Source organism: Epinephelus moara, chromosome 3 (assembly GCF_006386435.1).
Source record: "Epinephelus moara isolate mb chromosome 3, YSFRI_EMoa_1.0, whole genome shotgun sequence".
NCBI lineage: Eukaryota > Metazoa > Chordata > Actinopteri > Perciformes > Serranidae > Epinephelus > Epinephelus moara.
In genome coordinates, this window is record NC_065508.1 from 8,148,880 (window position 1) to 8,163,111 (window position 14,232).

Consider the following 14,232-nt stretch of genomic DNA (forward strand, 5'->3'; position numbering starts at 1 on the left):
GGAAATCACGATGTCTAGAAAGCATCAGTGGCTGCAGCTGACAGGGACAGTTAGCAAAGCTAGCATCAGGACGTCATCTGTTAAAAGCCTCCCGTTGTCGGATACGACATGAAACTACTCCAGTTAGCTCAATCATGTTGTAACTAAGACATCCGCTGGAAAAAATAATTTTTTTCATGAGACGGCGTTTTGGGTGGAGCGGTCGCTATGGACGCAGAGCTTGCTGTTTCTGTAGGTACACATTTCCTGGGGACACCTGCACGTCTCGGCCACGCCCCCTCCTTTGTGATTGGCTAAATCGCAGCATCGTTCAAACTCAAAAAAAATTGTGATGAAAAATGCCTGTGACATCACAGAGTCACATGTCACTGTAAAAGGTCTTGTCCAATCAAGTTTTGGGACTTGAGTCTCACTGAGGTGTGAGGTGAGACCTCCTGTGGAGATGGGTGCCACTTAGCTCTCTTTGTTTGAAGACAAAGAGCATGCAGAGGAAAAAGCCTTGAAATCAGTGATGATTTTACCAAATGATAAATCATCTGTGGTCCTGTGAATCCCAACACCCGTAATGGAAGAGCAGGAACCAGATGTCTGCTATTTTTACTCTCTTGAGTCACATGACTTTCAGCTTAATAACTGTCCTTGTCTTTTTACAAGGTGAATGATAAAAGTTAGCAGAGTGGCATTGGAAATAATGATAATGAAAGAACACCCTTCAACAGAAGCAAATAATGTCTTTTCAGCATTTTCTGTAATACTATGTCCTTCTCCTTCGCTGTAGGTGGATGAAATCAAATCTAAAGACCGCACCATCTTTGCTCTGGAGAAGGAACTGGAGTCAACAGCAGGTTTCTTACAGAAGCTCCAGCTTCAGAAGGACGCCCTGGACGAACAGCTGTTCCTCGTCAAGGAGGCTGAGTGCGGCCTGGGGAGTCCGAAAAGAGAAATCCCAGGCAGAGCTGGAGATGGAGCTGAGCACTGTGGTAGCCCAGTAAGTAGAGAGGAATAGCAAGAAGTTTCATGCTTCACTCATTCATATCAACTGAGAGAAACTGCGAACCTTCCTTCCTCTTGAGCTCCACTTTTTCCTCCTTGCTTTAGCTCTTGAATACCACTTTGTAGCTGAAGTGCCAGTGTGCCAGGACTAGTTTTGTAACCCTTGATTTGAGCATGTAAAAGACTTGTGTAACTACATTTGAGCCAGCAATAGGGATTCTCATGCTCGTAATGATCAAAGCTGCTCACACTCACATTTGCAGTCTGAATCCCCTGAGAGCAAACTCAAACTGAGAGCACAGAATCTCTTAAACAGTCATATGGGCGCCAACAGCTCCTTACAGAGAAGCAATATACTCAAAAAGTGACTTTACTTTCCTAGTGCAGGCTTTAACCTTGAAAAAGACATGACTATGACATCCAGATGTAGGTGTGTGTTACAATCTCAAGGGCTCAGAAGCAGCCAAAACAGCAGGGGACAATTGAGAAAGCAGACTCAGAATCAAGTGCATGCATGGATTGCACAAATGTTGACTCGCAGACTGAGTGGCGCTCTGAATTTGTTTTGTGCTCCCTTTAACTTGCCAGAAGCATGAGAGATGCGATGCAGCATTTCAAGTCCCATGATCAGCTCAAAGTCAAAAAAAGAAAACATAACAATTGTCAGGATTAAAGCGTGTCAGCTCATGACCTGACCCACTGCTTATGTGGTGACTCATGACATGTGCACTAAATGTCCATGAGATGCAAACACATTAGATTTAGAAGTGGTACGGTTGTTGGCTCTTAGATGGTTTTTATGGGAGTCGTCTTGCAACATGCTCATAACACCGACTTCTAATGTGGTAGGTGTGACAATTTCAATATCTTTTGGAATTGTAAGGATCGTTTCCAGCCAGATGGAGTTAACCCAAACATCACTGGCTCCAGACTGCTCAGCGCCAACCTTCGTTACGCCCTTGGGACGCCTTATTCTAACAAAAATATGTGGATAAATGCAAAGGACAGGGCACACAGACAGACAGCTGGCACTCTCACACAGTTGGTTGGTCTTTCTGACTGTGTACTACACTGGTTTAAAACATATATCAAAGGGAGAAAGTTCTATGTCAGTCTAGGAGATCATGTGTCTAAGGAACATGACAACTGCTATGGAGTTCCACAAGGGAGTTGTCTTGGTCCATTATTATTCTCATTATACATGTTGCCACTTGGTGACATCATCAGAGAGCATAACGTGAACTTCCATAGCTATGCGGATGACACACAACTGTACATATCCGCTGAACCAAATGATGCTGCAGCGATAAACTCCATCACTAACTGTCTCGTGGCAGTGAACAAGTGGATGAGCAATAAGTTAAATGAAGACAAAACAGAAATCCTGTTAGTTGGCCCCAAAATAAAAAGAGAAAAGCTGTCCAGTAATCTGGGGAAATTAGCTCCATTAGCTTGACTACTGTAATGTACTTTTTACCAGCCTTCCTAAAAGAACAACTGAGAGACTTCAGCTTATTAAAACTCTGCTGCTCGGTTGTTAACCAGAACCAGGAAGAGAGAGCACATTAGTCCAGTTTTAGCTGCCCTACACTGGCTTCCTGTAACAGCTAGAATTGACTTAAAGGCCCTCCTCCTTGTATACAAAGCACTTCATGGGCTAGGACCAAACTACATTGCTAACTCCCTTATTCACTATCTGCCTCCAACAACACTTCGATCATCTGCTGCTGGATTACTGGAGGTTCCCCACAACAGTCAAAGGAAAATTGGGGATGCAGCCTTTGTTACTTACGCCCCTAAGCTCTGGAACACACTACCTTTAGATATCAGGGAAGCCAACTCACTAGATGTCTTTAGAAGAAAGCTAAAAACTTATCTCTTAACTGATTTTATATTATCCTTTTAATGTAATTATTCTTATGCGCCTTATGTATATCTTAACTCGTAATTATTTATTTTTCTTATTGATGTTATATTCCTTTTCTTTCCTTGTTGGCTAGTGATTGGATTAGTGAAATTAGAAATCGTTGTTTGCTTGTTTCAGGACATGAGGAGAAACCAGAGGCGCATTGCTGAACTCAACTCGACTATACGCAAATTAGAGGACCGCAACTCACTGCTGGTCGATGAGAGGAATGAACTGGTAATGACAAAATGATTTATTTAAAAATTATGTATCTCCTGCTCTCTCTTCCTTCTGCCACTCTCTGCCTTTCCTTTAAATCTCCCAGCTCCCGTAGTTTGCTGTCCACCTTCCTCATGTCTGTCTCAATTTAATCTATCCTTGTGTCCCTTTCTCTCCACCAGCTAAAGCGAGTTCGAGAGTCAGAGAAGCAGTGTAAGCCCCTGCTGGACAAGAACAAGCTGCTGAGTAAAAGGAATGATGATTTGACTCACACTATCCAGAAGCTGGAGGAGAAACTCAAGAGCCTGGCCAAGGAGAACCATGAGATGGTCAGCACAGAATCATATTATTATCGTACAGTGAATACCATTAGCACTTTTTTAGCAAGAGGGAGAGGCTGACTTACAGATGGGTGCTGTGTGTCCACAGAAGGAGAAGATCAGCTCCCATCCTCCACTGAAGAAGCTGAAGTCTCTGAATGACCTGGACCAAGCACACGATGACCAGGAAATAGCCTTTCTCAAGCTTCAAGTCCTGGAGCAACAAAGCATGATTGATGAGCTGACAAGAGTATGTTTTTTTACTTATGTAATGAAGGTGTGAATCATCATGTCTTTGTTTTTTGTTTTTTTCAGTAGTTCGCATAGACAGTCAGGACCATGAGAGTTGATCCTGAACTCATGTGGAAATGCTTCACATACATATATAGATATACATATCGAAAAGTGTAAGAATTTAAAATTTTTAGACCATTAAACATAAAAAAAATTATATTTCTGGAATATTATATTCCCACCACTGTTGCTGCACCAACTGAATGTACAATGTACTTGTAATCAATAATAATAATAATACATTGATGTGGATCAATTTATTGATTCAGTGATCAACAATTTTATATCATCAATGCAAAGTGAAAATATCGATACCGATCATTATCTTTAAGATATGCCTTTATATTGAAATTCCCATGACACGTCTGTGTCACCATTTCTGTCCAAGCACACCTCCCTGCTAGTGGCCTGGAATCAGGCAGACTATGGTAAGCAGCCGAGAAAAAACAATGAGGATATTTACTGATATTGTCTCACATGGATCGCAGGCCTCTGAATTTAACTGAATCGCAATCATAGCATAGCGTGGTAGACTTTGAAATATTTGCAAATATCATATTGTTGTCCATAGAAGCGATATAATATTATATCATGACACAACGTGTGCTTTACATCTTTACTTGTAACCACGCACTCGATATAGCTGATTTTACAGATATCATACTATTAAATGGAGAAATCTCTGTCCCTCCCTCCGTCTGTCCGTCCGTCTGTCTGTCATCATCCGTTTTCCTCCTCACTGCTTTGACCTACTTCTCTGAACTTGCACATACGCTTTCATCTTGGTCATGTGCAGACAGCCACAATGCTGTTTTAGCATTTTTCCCACATTTCTACTGTTTATATTCGCGTTTTTGTCCACTACCCAGTCATACTGTGAGCACCATTAGCAGTGCGAGCTGCGCATGCGCAGAGACCACTTCGAAAGCACCTGCAATGGTGGGACCACAGTTTGGCTGGGAAGCCTTCATCTCCAACACTTGTGGATCGAAACCTGTATGTGTGTACCTGTGTGCCCGCGCACGGCCCCGCACACACGCATGCCTCCGTGCCGTCAGCCAAAACTATGCACCATGTATTTTGCCATGAAGCATGTTTCTAAATATAGTGTGCATTGTTTGTCTTACATTAATATTTATTACACAGTGCATTTACAGTGCTCTGATTTTGCATCTCTTTTAATATACTGTCTTTGATTTCTTATTCCTCTATACGTAACACATCCCCGGGTATGGACTAGTAATAAATGAATATCCTCAATGATCGAACTGCAAACCCAAAGCTCAGGCTTGATAACCAAAAAACTTTTGACATGTGAATTGGGAGTTAGAAACTTAACTCCATCAACATCCTATGATTCCTAACATCCTCAATGAACTGTGTGAAGCTGCTTCTTTCACTGTTGTATTGTCATTGATTTATTTTTCTTTCTGTAATTTAAAAAGAACAGAAAGAAAAAAATGATCATCTTACAGAAATGTGGTATCTTCTTTCTATTTGTCTGTCTTTCCAGGACCGAGAAAAACTACTAAGAAAGAAAAGGCATAAAAGAAGTTCAAGGCCAATTAAGGTAGTGAGAATTAAATTTGTTTCTATTTATCTTGAAGTGCACTTAGTTTGGTTTCTGTTATAGAAAACCTTTAATCATATAATTAGCGACAGTGTATTCTTTAGAAAACAATTAAATCTTTCTTCACTTTTGAAGAGCTGGTATTATTGAGAAGCTAAGGGGTATCTTTTGTGAAGATCGTTTCCAACTTTGTGTTAAAACTACTCTTTTTAAACCTTTGTTAAAGGTATTTTCATGGCTCTGTGTGTAGTCAAGTGAGCCTTGTAGAAGCAGAACCTGTAAGGAGTCATGCAGTAGCAAAGAAAACAAATTTTAAAAACAACTTCACCATCAGACTTTGAAGTAATGTCAGAATTGCCAGTTAGTTCAAACCAACATTCACACCTGTTGCTGGAGTACATTAGATCACCAGTTGTGGGAAATTGTAACCTCTCAAACACACATTAAACCTGATTACCAAACCCAGAAATCAGAAGGAAGAGGGCATGACTCTGACAGGATAGACTGACATGCATCATTGTATAGTTTTCCCAAGAACAAGATCTGATTCAAGAAATAACATAGATAGCTTGTCAGCTGAGCAGCATTTGACTTGTCAGTATAGAATAAAACACAAAAACCATTTAAGGTCAGCAGAGCATATGATTTCATATGACTTGTTTTCTTATCTTGAGCAAACAGTCATGTAACTCCAGTGTGACCTGTTTTCACAGATTCCAGATGAGCAGAATCAGCAGTGTGAAGTAATAAATGTTAAAAATGACAAACTAATGTTGTCATGCAAGTTTAATTCACATTTAAATGACAATCTTGCTGCTTAATCAGTTACTTCCGCACGCCATAGAACAAGAATATTAGCTGAATACAAAGGAAAGGAGATGGAAAGGTTTTCCGGGACACCGAAGCATTTGATCTAAGGTCATGTTAATGAAGCATATTGATTGCTTGACAGTCACCATCAGTTACTAGATCTATAAATCTTCCAACTCCCTCCTCTGCAGAGGCACATCGTAGTAGACACCTTCTTTGGGTACGATGAAGAATCTATGGACTCGGAGACGTCATCAGTGGCGTCGTTCCGGATGGACAGAACTCCTGCTACTCCTGATGAAGACCTGGAGGATGTAAGAACTCGCCTCATTTGTCAAGTCGCAAAGAAAGCTAAGGAGTGTCACAGTGACTAGATTTCAATCAATATCTTGAATGTATTCTGTTTTAATACTCCATCAGATCTTTTCAGTTACATTTCAGCAGGGATGTACTGTAAGCCCAGTCAGCCACAGACTTTGACCTTTAACCTCTGTGTGTCAATCAAGGGTCTAGCCAACGAGGAGTCGGAGCTGCGTTTCCGTCAGCTGACCAGAGAGTATCAGGCCTTACAGCGAGCCTATGCCCTGCTGCAGGAACAGAAAGGGGGCATTCTAGACGCTGAGATGGAGGCCAAGGTACATACACATACCAAATATTCTTACCTCGTGTCTGTCCTAATGAAGATACAGTTTACCCTTCGCTATACTAGAACAGCCAAGGTCCAATTTTACCCAACCATAACGAGGCACTGGTCGCCTGTCAAGCTCTCAGAACAATGGAAATGCCGAAGCAATGTGCTTATGGAAGTCTGACAGCAGATATTCTCAAAGTTCAGCATTGTGTTGTTTGGTTTTCCAAAAGGAATATTAATGATTAAGTGAATACCAGAACAGATTCCTTTGGGACCCCCACTTGAGTAACTATAGTGTGCTATAGTGTGTAATGATTGTTTGTTTTGCTCATGTTTCAGGCTCAGGAGCAGCTCCAAGCAGATGTGCTCAGGTATAAAGCCAAAATAGAGGACTTGGAGAAGGAACTGACCCTGAAGGGGCAGGTAGGACACACGAGCATACACATGAATCAAGGCAGGTGAATGCGAACATAGGGTGGTGGACAAAACAAAAGGAACAACAAGCAATATATAAAGATTAGAGGCACACCCTCTAACAAATAAACATGTATCACATAGCGTGTCTTAATGTGATGTAATGTGTGCATACACATTTGTGTGTGTGACATCTAGGCATCTATGTGAAGTTTACTCACTTTTTCTTTTTGGTTGTTACACAGCACAAGGTTTATGAAATGTGCCTGACTTCATTCAGGGAAATATATACAACAACAATAAAGGTTGAATTGAAAGAAAACAAATCAACATATTGGTAGTTGTACCAATGACTTCCCTTCCTTTCCTACTGTCCTCTCATCAGCGTAACCAGTTGTTTCATTGCCATGCCATCTCTAGATTTGGAATTTGTCTTTATTCTAATTTCTTAACAACTGTGTTAAATTATATATTTGCTTTATTTCAATGGCTTAATGCATCAACTGTCTCTGTCCTCGCTGTCAGGACTCCAAATGGGTGGAGGAGAAGCAACTCTTCTTACGGAGGAATCAGGAGCTATTGGAGAAGGTTAGACTCAACTTAGTTGTTTTACCTAATCACCAAAGAGTTTGTCACTGTTGATAATTATCATTTACGGAATTTGATTGATCAGAAGTGTATTTATGTTTTGCTGATAGACATTGTTTTGTCCCAAGATTAGTTACCTTGTTCTTTGCACAGCACTGGTATTACTGAAAAAATTAGAATTTGTTTTTGTCAGTCTGATGGCGCCTGTCACAGATGGTACATTTGCTAATTAGCATTGTGCTAAGTCTTGCAGTGTTAAGGTTGTCTCTTACAGTTATGACTCACCCAGCTGCTTCTTTATCTCCATCATATTACATAACAAATTGTAGCTACAGTCTAATTTGTGAACAACTAAATTAATTCTGACTCTCTGTGGTGTCCAGGTGGACAAGATGGAGTCAGAGTGCAATCGAGCGCAGCAGGAGCTGCAAGACTCCAAAGACCAGAGTGAACTGCTGGAGTTCAGGATACTGGAGCTCGAAGTGAGTGAGACAGAATTTCCTACCATGCCCTTGTTGAAGCAGCTGTGTTGAAATCCTGTCAAGTTAGCCATTCAGCTACGTGAACAGGCGGCCCACCAGTCTGTCAGTCAGGCTGATAACCGGCTGACAGCAGTCTTTGTGTTCCCTCTGTGCTGCAGTGCAGATACTGACGGCAGCTTGTGGGGGTCTGAGCTGCCACCTAGTGAGCAGAAAGGAGAACAGATTGCTCAGATGTGTCAGAGTGTTGAAATGAATGGATGCAACATCACAGGGATTTAACCTTAATTTTAATTAAAGGCTTTTATCATTGCTTGTGATGCTTTCACAGATGACAGCAGCAATTTGTCTGAAATAAGGGTAGTCAGCATTTTCATGGCTGAACAAAGCAAAGAGCACCACCTACTGAAACTTAAACATCATCACTGGAAAAAGAAATAAGTCACACAAGTGGAAACAAGGACTAATGCAGGAAAATGTGTTCATCTCTGACTATCAATATTGATTTCAACCTGAGTACAGTCTTAATTAAGCCAACAAATCTGCAATAACTGTTTTATCCAGGTCTAACACAGAGTCAGCAGGAGTCATTGTGCAATGAAATGTATACTTCTGTTGTCTTAGGAGCGTGAGAGGAGGTCCCCACCATTCAACCACCTGAGGATGCATCCATTCTCTGAGGGAGTCAGTGCACTGCAGATCTACTGTATGAAAGAGGGGGTCAAGGTACGCAATGAGAAGGACTCCTCTGCTTTAACTATACTAATTTGTCATGAAGTATAAAAGCATGAGTTCCCACTGTGACAGATCCCAAAAGTATTATGTGTGCTATGAAAACCCATGCTTTGTATTTCTTTTTTTTTTTTTTAAGAGCGTGCCACATTTTTGTTTTCAGTACAAGCTTAACAAGCAAACATCAATAGAATCTGAAGTTAAAGGACGTTTTTTGTATGGTCTACATAGGTTTTTATTCTGTTTTCTTTACAGGACGTGTGCATACCAGACCTCATCAAACTTCTAGACATTCTGGGAGACAACGGGGTAATTCACATGGAATTTAACATATCAACATATGACTGTAAAACAGGCACATTTTTAATAGAAGTTTGTTTTTTCCCTTTTGTACAGAACTTAAGAAATGAGGAGCAAGTGGCCATTATCCAGGCCAGCACTGTTTTGTCACTAGCAGAAAAGGTACGTTTGGAGACCATATTATGTTCCTTCTGATAACATGATAAGTTAGAGTAGTTTGTGCTGTGCTGACTCATGTTTTGCTGTTTGTTGCCCTCTAGTGGATTCAGCAGATTGAGGGGACGGAGGCAGCGCTGCACCAGAAGATGATGGACCTGGAAATAGAGATGGTCAGTCGCAACAATTTTTTGGATGATGTCACCTTTCTGTTTACCTCGGTGGCTTCCTGCTTGAATAAACTTTTTTTCTTACTTGTAATGGCCCACAGTGACTCTAGTCCATCTTGATATGAATAAAGATGACAGGAGACCTGCTATTCCCCATAGCACTTAGACCGAAGTAGTACTGGTTTAAATCAAGTATTATGTATTGCACTGCAGTCCTGGAGTATTATAAAAAATTTAAACTTTTTCCTGCTGACTTGCTTATTCTTTACAGGAGATGTTCTGTAAACAGAAAGGATATCTAGAAGAGGAGCTGGACTACAGAAAACAGGCCCTAGACCAGGCGTACATGGTACGTGTGTGTATGTGTCTCAGGTATACATCACTTTGTGGGGACCATATCTGTTCACAGTCACTCTTGGGACTCTATCCCCCACATGGGGATGAATAGTCAGGTCCCTACAAGGTTTATAATTTATTTTCTGGGGTAAGGCCCCGGATACAAAGTTGTGTATTTTTTGTGTTTACAACACTAAATGTAACAACAGCCCTTTTTTTCCTCCCGGCAGCAAATCCAGGAGTTGGAAGCAACGTTATACAACGCCCTGCAACAGGATAAGGTGCCTCACATCACCACATGTTACAGTCTTCTTGTTATGAAAATTACTGCGCGCACGCACACACACACACACACGTAATAATTCAGTGGTTACTGTTTTATACATCACCCTGGGGGATGGGGTTAATCAAATGAAGACATGACTGTAAATGTGAAGAAGTGCGTCACAGTATAAGTGCTTTTAATGTGCTTTTGATATACATCCTTGTGATCATGCACATCCAACTAATCTGGAACATTTGTGTCATTTACATGGAGTCCTCATGACCAATTTGCAGGGTTAACTGTAAGTGAATACACTAGTGACTATTGAGACAATTATGAACACACATTAAGAAAACAGGGGCAGGAAAAATTCCTGTGAGGCGTTTCGACATCCTCCAGGAATCTTGTTTCCTGGAATCCTATTCTCATATGAAAAGTGCTGATGTACTGATAAAAAATGTAGGACCAGAGATAAGTGTGTTGAAGCGTTTTTAGTGCTTTCATTCATTGTGGTACGCAGAGTGTTTGATGCCTGTCTTCTTCCTCTAGGTGATAAAGTATGGTGAACCTCTGGATGAGCTTCAGAGGGACGAGCTGCGGACGGCGGTGGAGAAGCTGAGGAGGCAGATGCTGAGGAAGAGTCGAGAGTACGACTGCCAGATCCTCCAGGAGAGAATGGAGCTGCTGCACCAGGCACACCAGGTCCGTCTACGCCTGTACTGCTGATACAGTAAATCTGTGTATATTTGTGCGTGTGTGTGATAATAGAGCTCTTCGTACAAATAGGTTTGTATGTTTAATTTGTAAATGGGAAATTTCTCTTGGCCAGAGATAATTTTGTCTGCGAAGACACATTCCTTACAGTTTTCTCTCTGAATATTTGCAGAGAATTCGTGACCTTGAAGACAAGACGGAAATCCAGAGGAGGCAGATTAAAGACCTGGAGGAAAAGGTAGGTCACACTCTACTCTTATGTAACAAAAATGCTGATGCATACATTAATTAAGCTTGAACACAAACCATGAAATGCTGCCGAGTTCATTAGTTTAAATATCTTTGCTTACAGGCAGCCATGATTATTGGATTTTCAGCCTAAATCCTGTGGAATCAATTTTAAATTGAATTATGAGTGTATTTCTATTTAGTTTCTTTTCACATTATGAACAAAACCACTAAGCACCACTAAAGCTCAGAGATACAGCAATGTCACATTAGATTCTTAATATTCAGAAGTAGAGCCTCACAAATGTAACTATCCAGTTTCCCTGTACAGTGAACCTCTGTTTCTGTCTCTGCTGTTACTAACATATCTGGAGTGTTCCTCTAACTCTCTCACTTTTTGTCCCTCCTTCATCTCTTTTCTCTCCTTCTCCAGTTTTTGTTTCTGTTCTTGTTCTTTTCTCTTGCCTTTATCCTTTGGCCTTGAAGTCTTTGGCGTGTCCTGTAGCAGAGGTGAGTCCTGAGGGCTTTGAGTAAAAAGTTCAGACCACTGCCGTCTCTCTTCTGGACCTCGGTCAAATACTTTTAAATTAAAACAGAACTTGCACAGCAAGTGTTTTGGCTGGGAGTACTCTGGCTACAGAGCCTGAATTGGCGTTGACAAGTGCTCAGTCAAGATGCCTGACCTTCAGAATAAAAGCTGGGGAATTTATTATTATTTTTGACAAAAAAAGTTTTGAAGTAATCTAATTTAGTATTTATTCATCGTACCTATTAAATAAAAGCAAATTTAAGTGAAAATAGTGTCCTAGCAAATCAGTCAGTGGGAGTATTGTACAGTAAACTCTACACAAATGATGTGTCATAACATTTATATTGACCTGTACTTAATCGTCACATAGGAGGGAAAGAAAAAGGAACCAGCAGTCCAACTGTTTTATAGTCATATTTTGAGACAGGATGCTTTTATTACCATAATGTGACCACTGGGACGCTCAGTGCTTTCCAGAGGCAGTAATTATTTGACCCTGGTCTGCTCATTCTTCCTCCTACACATTTACTGGCTTCATCTTTCCTTCAGCTGTCATTCCTCCTTGGTCTTAACACTCTTAACATCTTTCCACTCAGGCATTTCTGTTAATGTTCATGTTTTTCCCTATATTACATCAGCATATCATTTTTACTTTTTTAAAGATTTCGAAGTAGTGAATAACTTAAACATCATCAGCATCTCAACATCTCATCCTCCCTTATGTATTTGTTTGCTGTCACTTGGCTTTTAGCACGTTTCTACACATTTTAAAATCATGCAGACAGTTTTTGGAGTTTGTAAATGGTCTTGCAGGAGTATTCGTTGTTGCTTATTTTCCTCCAGCCACTTGGGGGCAGCACAACAAGCCGTGAAAACAACACTGACACACTGTCACCTAAGAAAGTTGATACAGCTGAAGTGTGCCAATTTACACCTCCAGCAGATAAAGAGCAGCGCTAGCTTCAGCCTGTTAACTCTGGTTTGGTCTCCTGAGAAAACTATCTTGTGCTTCAGCTACTCAACGCTCCACTATTACCTCTTTTCCACCTACATGGACCTGCTTCAGTTCTGGTTCCCACACCTAATTTTGAACTGTTTGGAGCATTTCACCAAAAATGAATTGGTTCTGAACCTGAACAGTTTGAGATTGAAAAGAGAAGATGGAGAAGGTAGCAGAGAAGAAGTCAAGTGAGAAATCATCTGAGAAAAATAAGAGTGTGCAGTGGTCTCATTATAATTTGGTCCATGCTTGTTTTTTTTAGGTAAAAACAAAAATCTTTTAGACAAAAATCTTGCAGGTAATCAACGCAATCCACCACCTTGCTACTATTAGCACTTTCCGTTAAGGAAGAATCCTTGATTATAATGGTTCCACAAAAAGTGGTGGAAATGTGGGCTGGTTCGCTAGATGGCACCTAAAAAGAATTTTGTGGAAAAAGGGTATATATTCACCAGCTAGTTGCCAACTTTGTGGGACATAATTGCTGCTCAGGTTTACTGCCAAGCAAAAAACAAACATGAATTAACTGCTATAAGTCTGTTAAAGAGCATTATATCTTGTCAACACTTGGGAGCAATGTAAGACTGGAAAGTATAAAAGCAGGGGTAGGCAACGTGCAGTGCTGTAGCCACATGTGGCTCTTTATCCCCTCTACAGTGGCTCCCTATGGGATTGTTAAAAAATAGATTTTTTTTTTTTTTTTTAACATTATTTATTTTCATGCATCATTGCTCTCGGCGTAAAGTGATTTTACATTCTCCAATTTTAAATGTGTAGCCTAAAATGTTTTAACATTTCTTCACCTAAGAATATGCATCATAAGTGTCATCAATATGTGTCATTCATCTATGACCTGGTGCCTTTTCCTCTAAATTTTGCCAAACCTCACTGGCGGTGGCTCGTCTTGAGTTTCCTAGCTAGGCTAATAAATTATTTACATTACTAATGTTGAAAGGCTAATTTAGATACCATCATTATAAGGCTCAAATATGTTTTGCGGCTCCATACAAGTTGTTTTTTTGTTTTTTTCTTTTAATAGTAAAGGTTGCCGACCCCTAGACGTTTACTATGCATGATTGCTGGTTACTATTTGAAACATCCTTACCAGCTAAGGTGAAAGTGAAAGCTAACCCCAGATTCACTCTAATCAGGCTTTTTGCCTCGCTATATTTGTGTTTTTACACACTGTTTCTCTTGGATGCCTGCTAGGCACCTGGTCACTACCTTTTTATATACCCCCAACCTTATATGAGCACTGTGGGGGTAGGGAGGGTGGAGTCTCTGCAGGAAAATACACTTCTAGTGGGTCATAATTGATGACTGAGAGGAATTACCTCTGTTTGAGTATATACATCGTTTTTAGGAAAGTTTTGCATAGTACATCTTTACCATTATACCGTGCCATTTGCTTCTATTGCGTGCTTACAGTTGTTTTAAAGACTTTGGATTGCTGACAGATTTGCTGCTACACTGCTAAATACTAAAATAATACAACAAATACTGGTTTTGTAAACATAACAAAATGTGCTGTGTCAGCCAAATGTGCCTGACACATAGTGCTTTTGACTCCTCTAATTC

The 14,232-nt window shown here is 40.5% G+C and overlaps 1 protein-coding gene across 3 annotated transcripts in view; it reads left to right on the forward strand.

Annotated features, from left to right (window-relative positions):
- jakmip2 (janus kinase and microtubule interacting protein 2) overlaps positions 1 to 14,232 on the forward strand; it is a 37,640-nt gene that overhangs the window by 20,964 nt on the left and 2,444 nt on the right. For 2 of the 3 annotated variants that reach the window (XM_050040538.1, XM_050040539.1), the window contains exons 5-22: positions 779 to 988; positions 3,038 to 3,136; positions 3,301 to 3,447; positions 3,548 to 3,688; positions 5,246 to 5,302; positions 6,304 to 6,426; positions 6,619 to 6,747; positions 7,083 to 7,166; positions 7,683 to 7,745; positions 8,129 to 8,227; positions 8,849 to 8,950; positions 9,212 to 9,265; positions 9,353 to 9,418; positions 9,517 to 9,585; positions 9,854 to 9,931; positions 10,149 to 10,199; positions 10,733 to 10,885; positions 11,070 to 11,135. In XM_050040538.1, the coding sequence (XP_049896495.1) occupies positions 779 to 988; positions 3,038 to 3,136; positions 3,301 to 3,447; positions 3,548 to 3,688; positions 5,246 to 5,302; positions 6,304 to 6,426; positions 6,619 to 6,747; positions 7,083 to 7,166; positions 7,683 to 7,745; positions 8,129 to 8,227; positions 8,849 to 8,950; positions 9,212 to 9,265; positions 9,353 to 9,418; positions 9,517 to 9,585; positions 9,854 to 9,931; positions 10,149 to 10,199; positions 10,733 to 10,885; positions 11,070 to 11,135 (1,791 nt within the window). Of the gene's footprint in view, positions 1 to 778; positions 989 to 3,037; positions 3,137 to 3,300; positions 3,448 to 3,547; positions 3,689 to 5,245; positions 5,303 to 6,303; positions 6,427 to 6,618; positions 6,748 to 7,082; positions 7,167 to 7,682; positions 7,746 to 8,128; positions 8,228 to 8,848; positions 8,951 to 9,211; positions 9,266 to 9,352; positions 9,419 to 9,516; positions 9,586 to 9,853; positions 9,932 to 10,148; positions 10,200 to 10,732; positions 10,886 to 11,069; positions 11,136 to 11,558; positions 11,636 to 14,232 lie in introns of all 3 variants that reach the window. The other variant, XM_050040540.1, reaches the window with a different exon arrangement.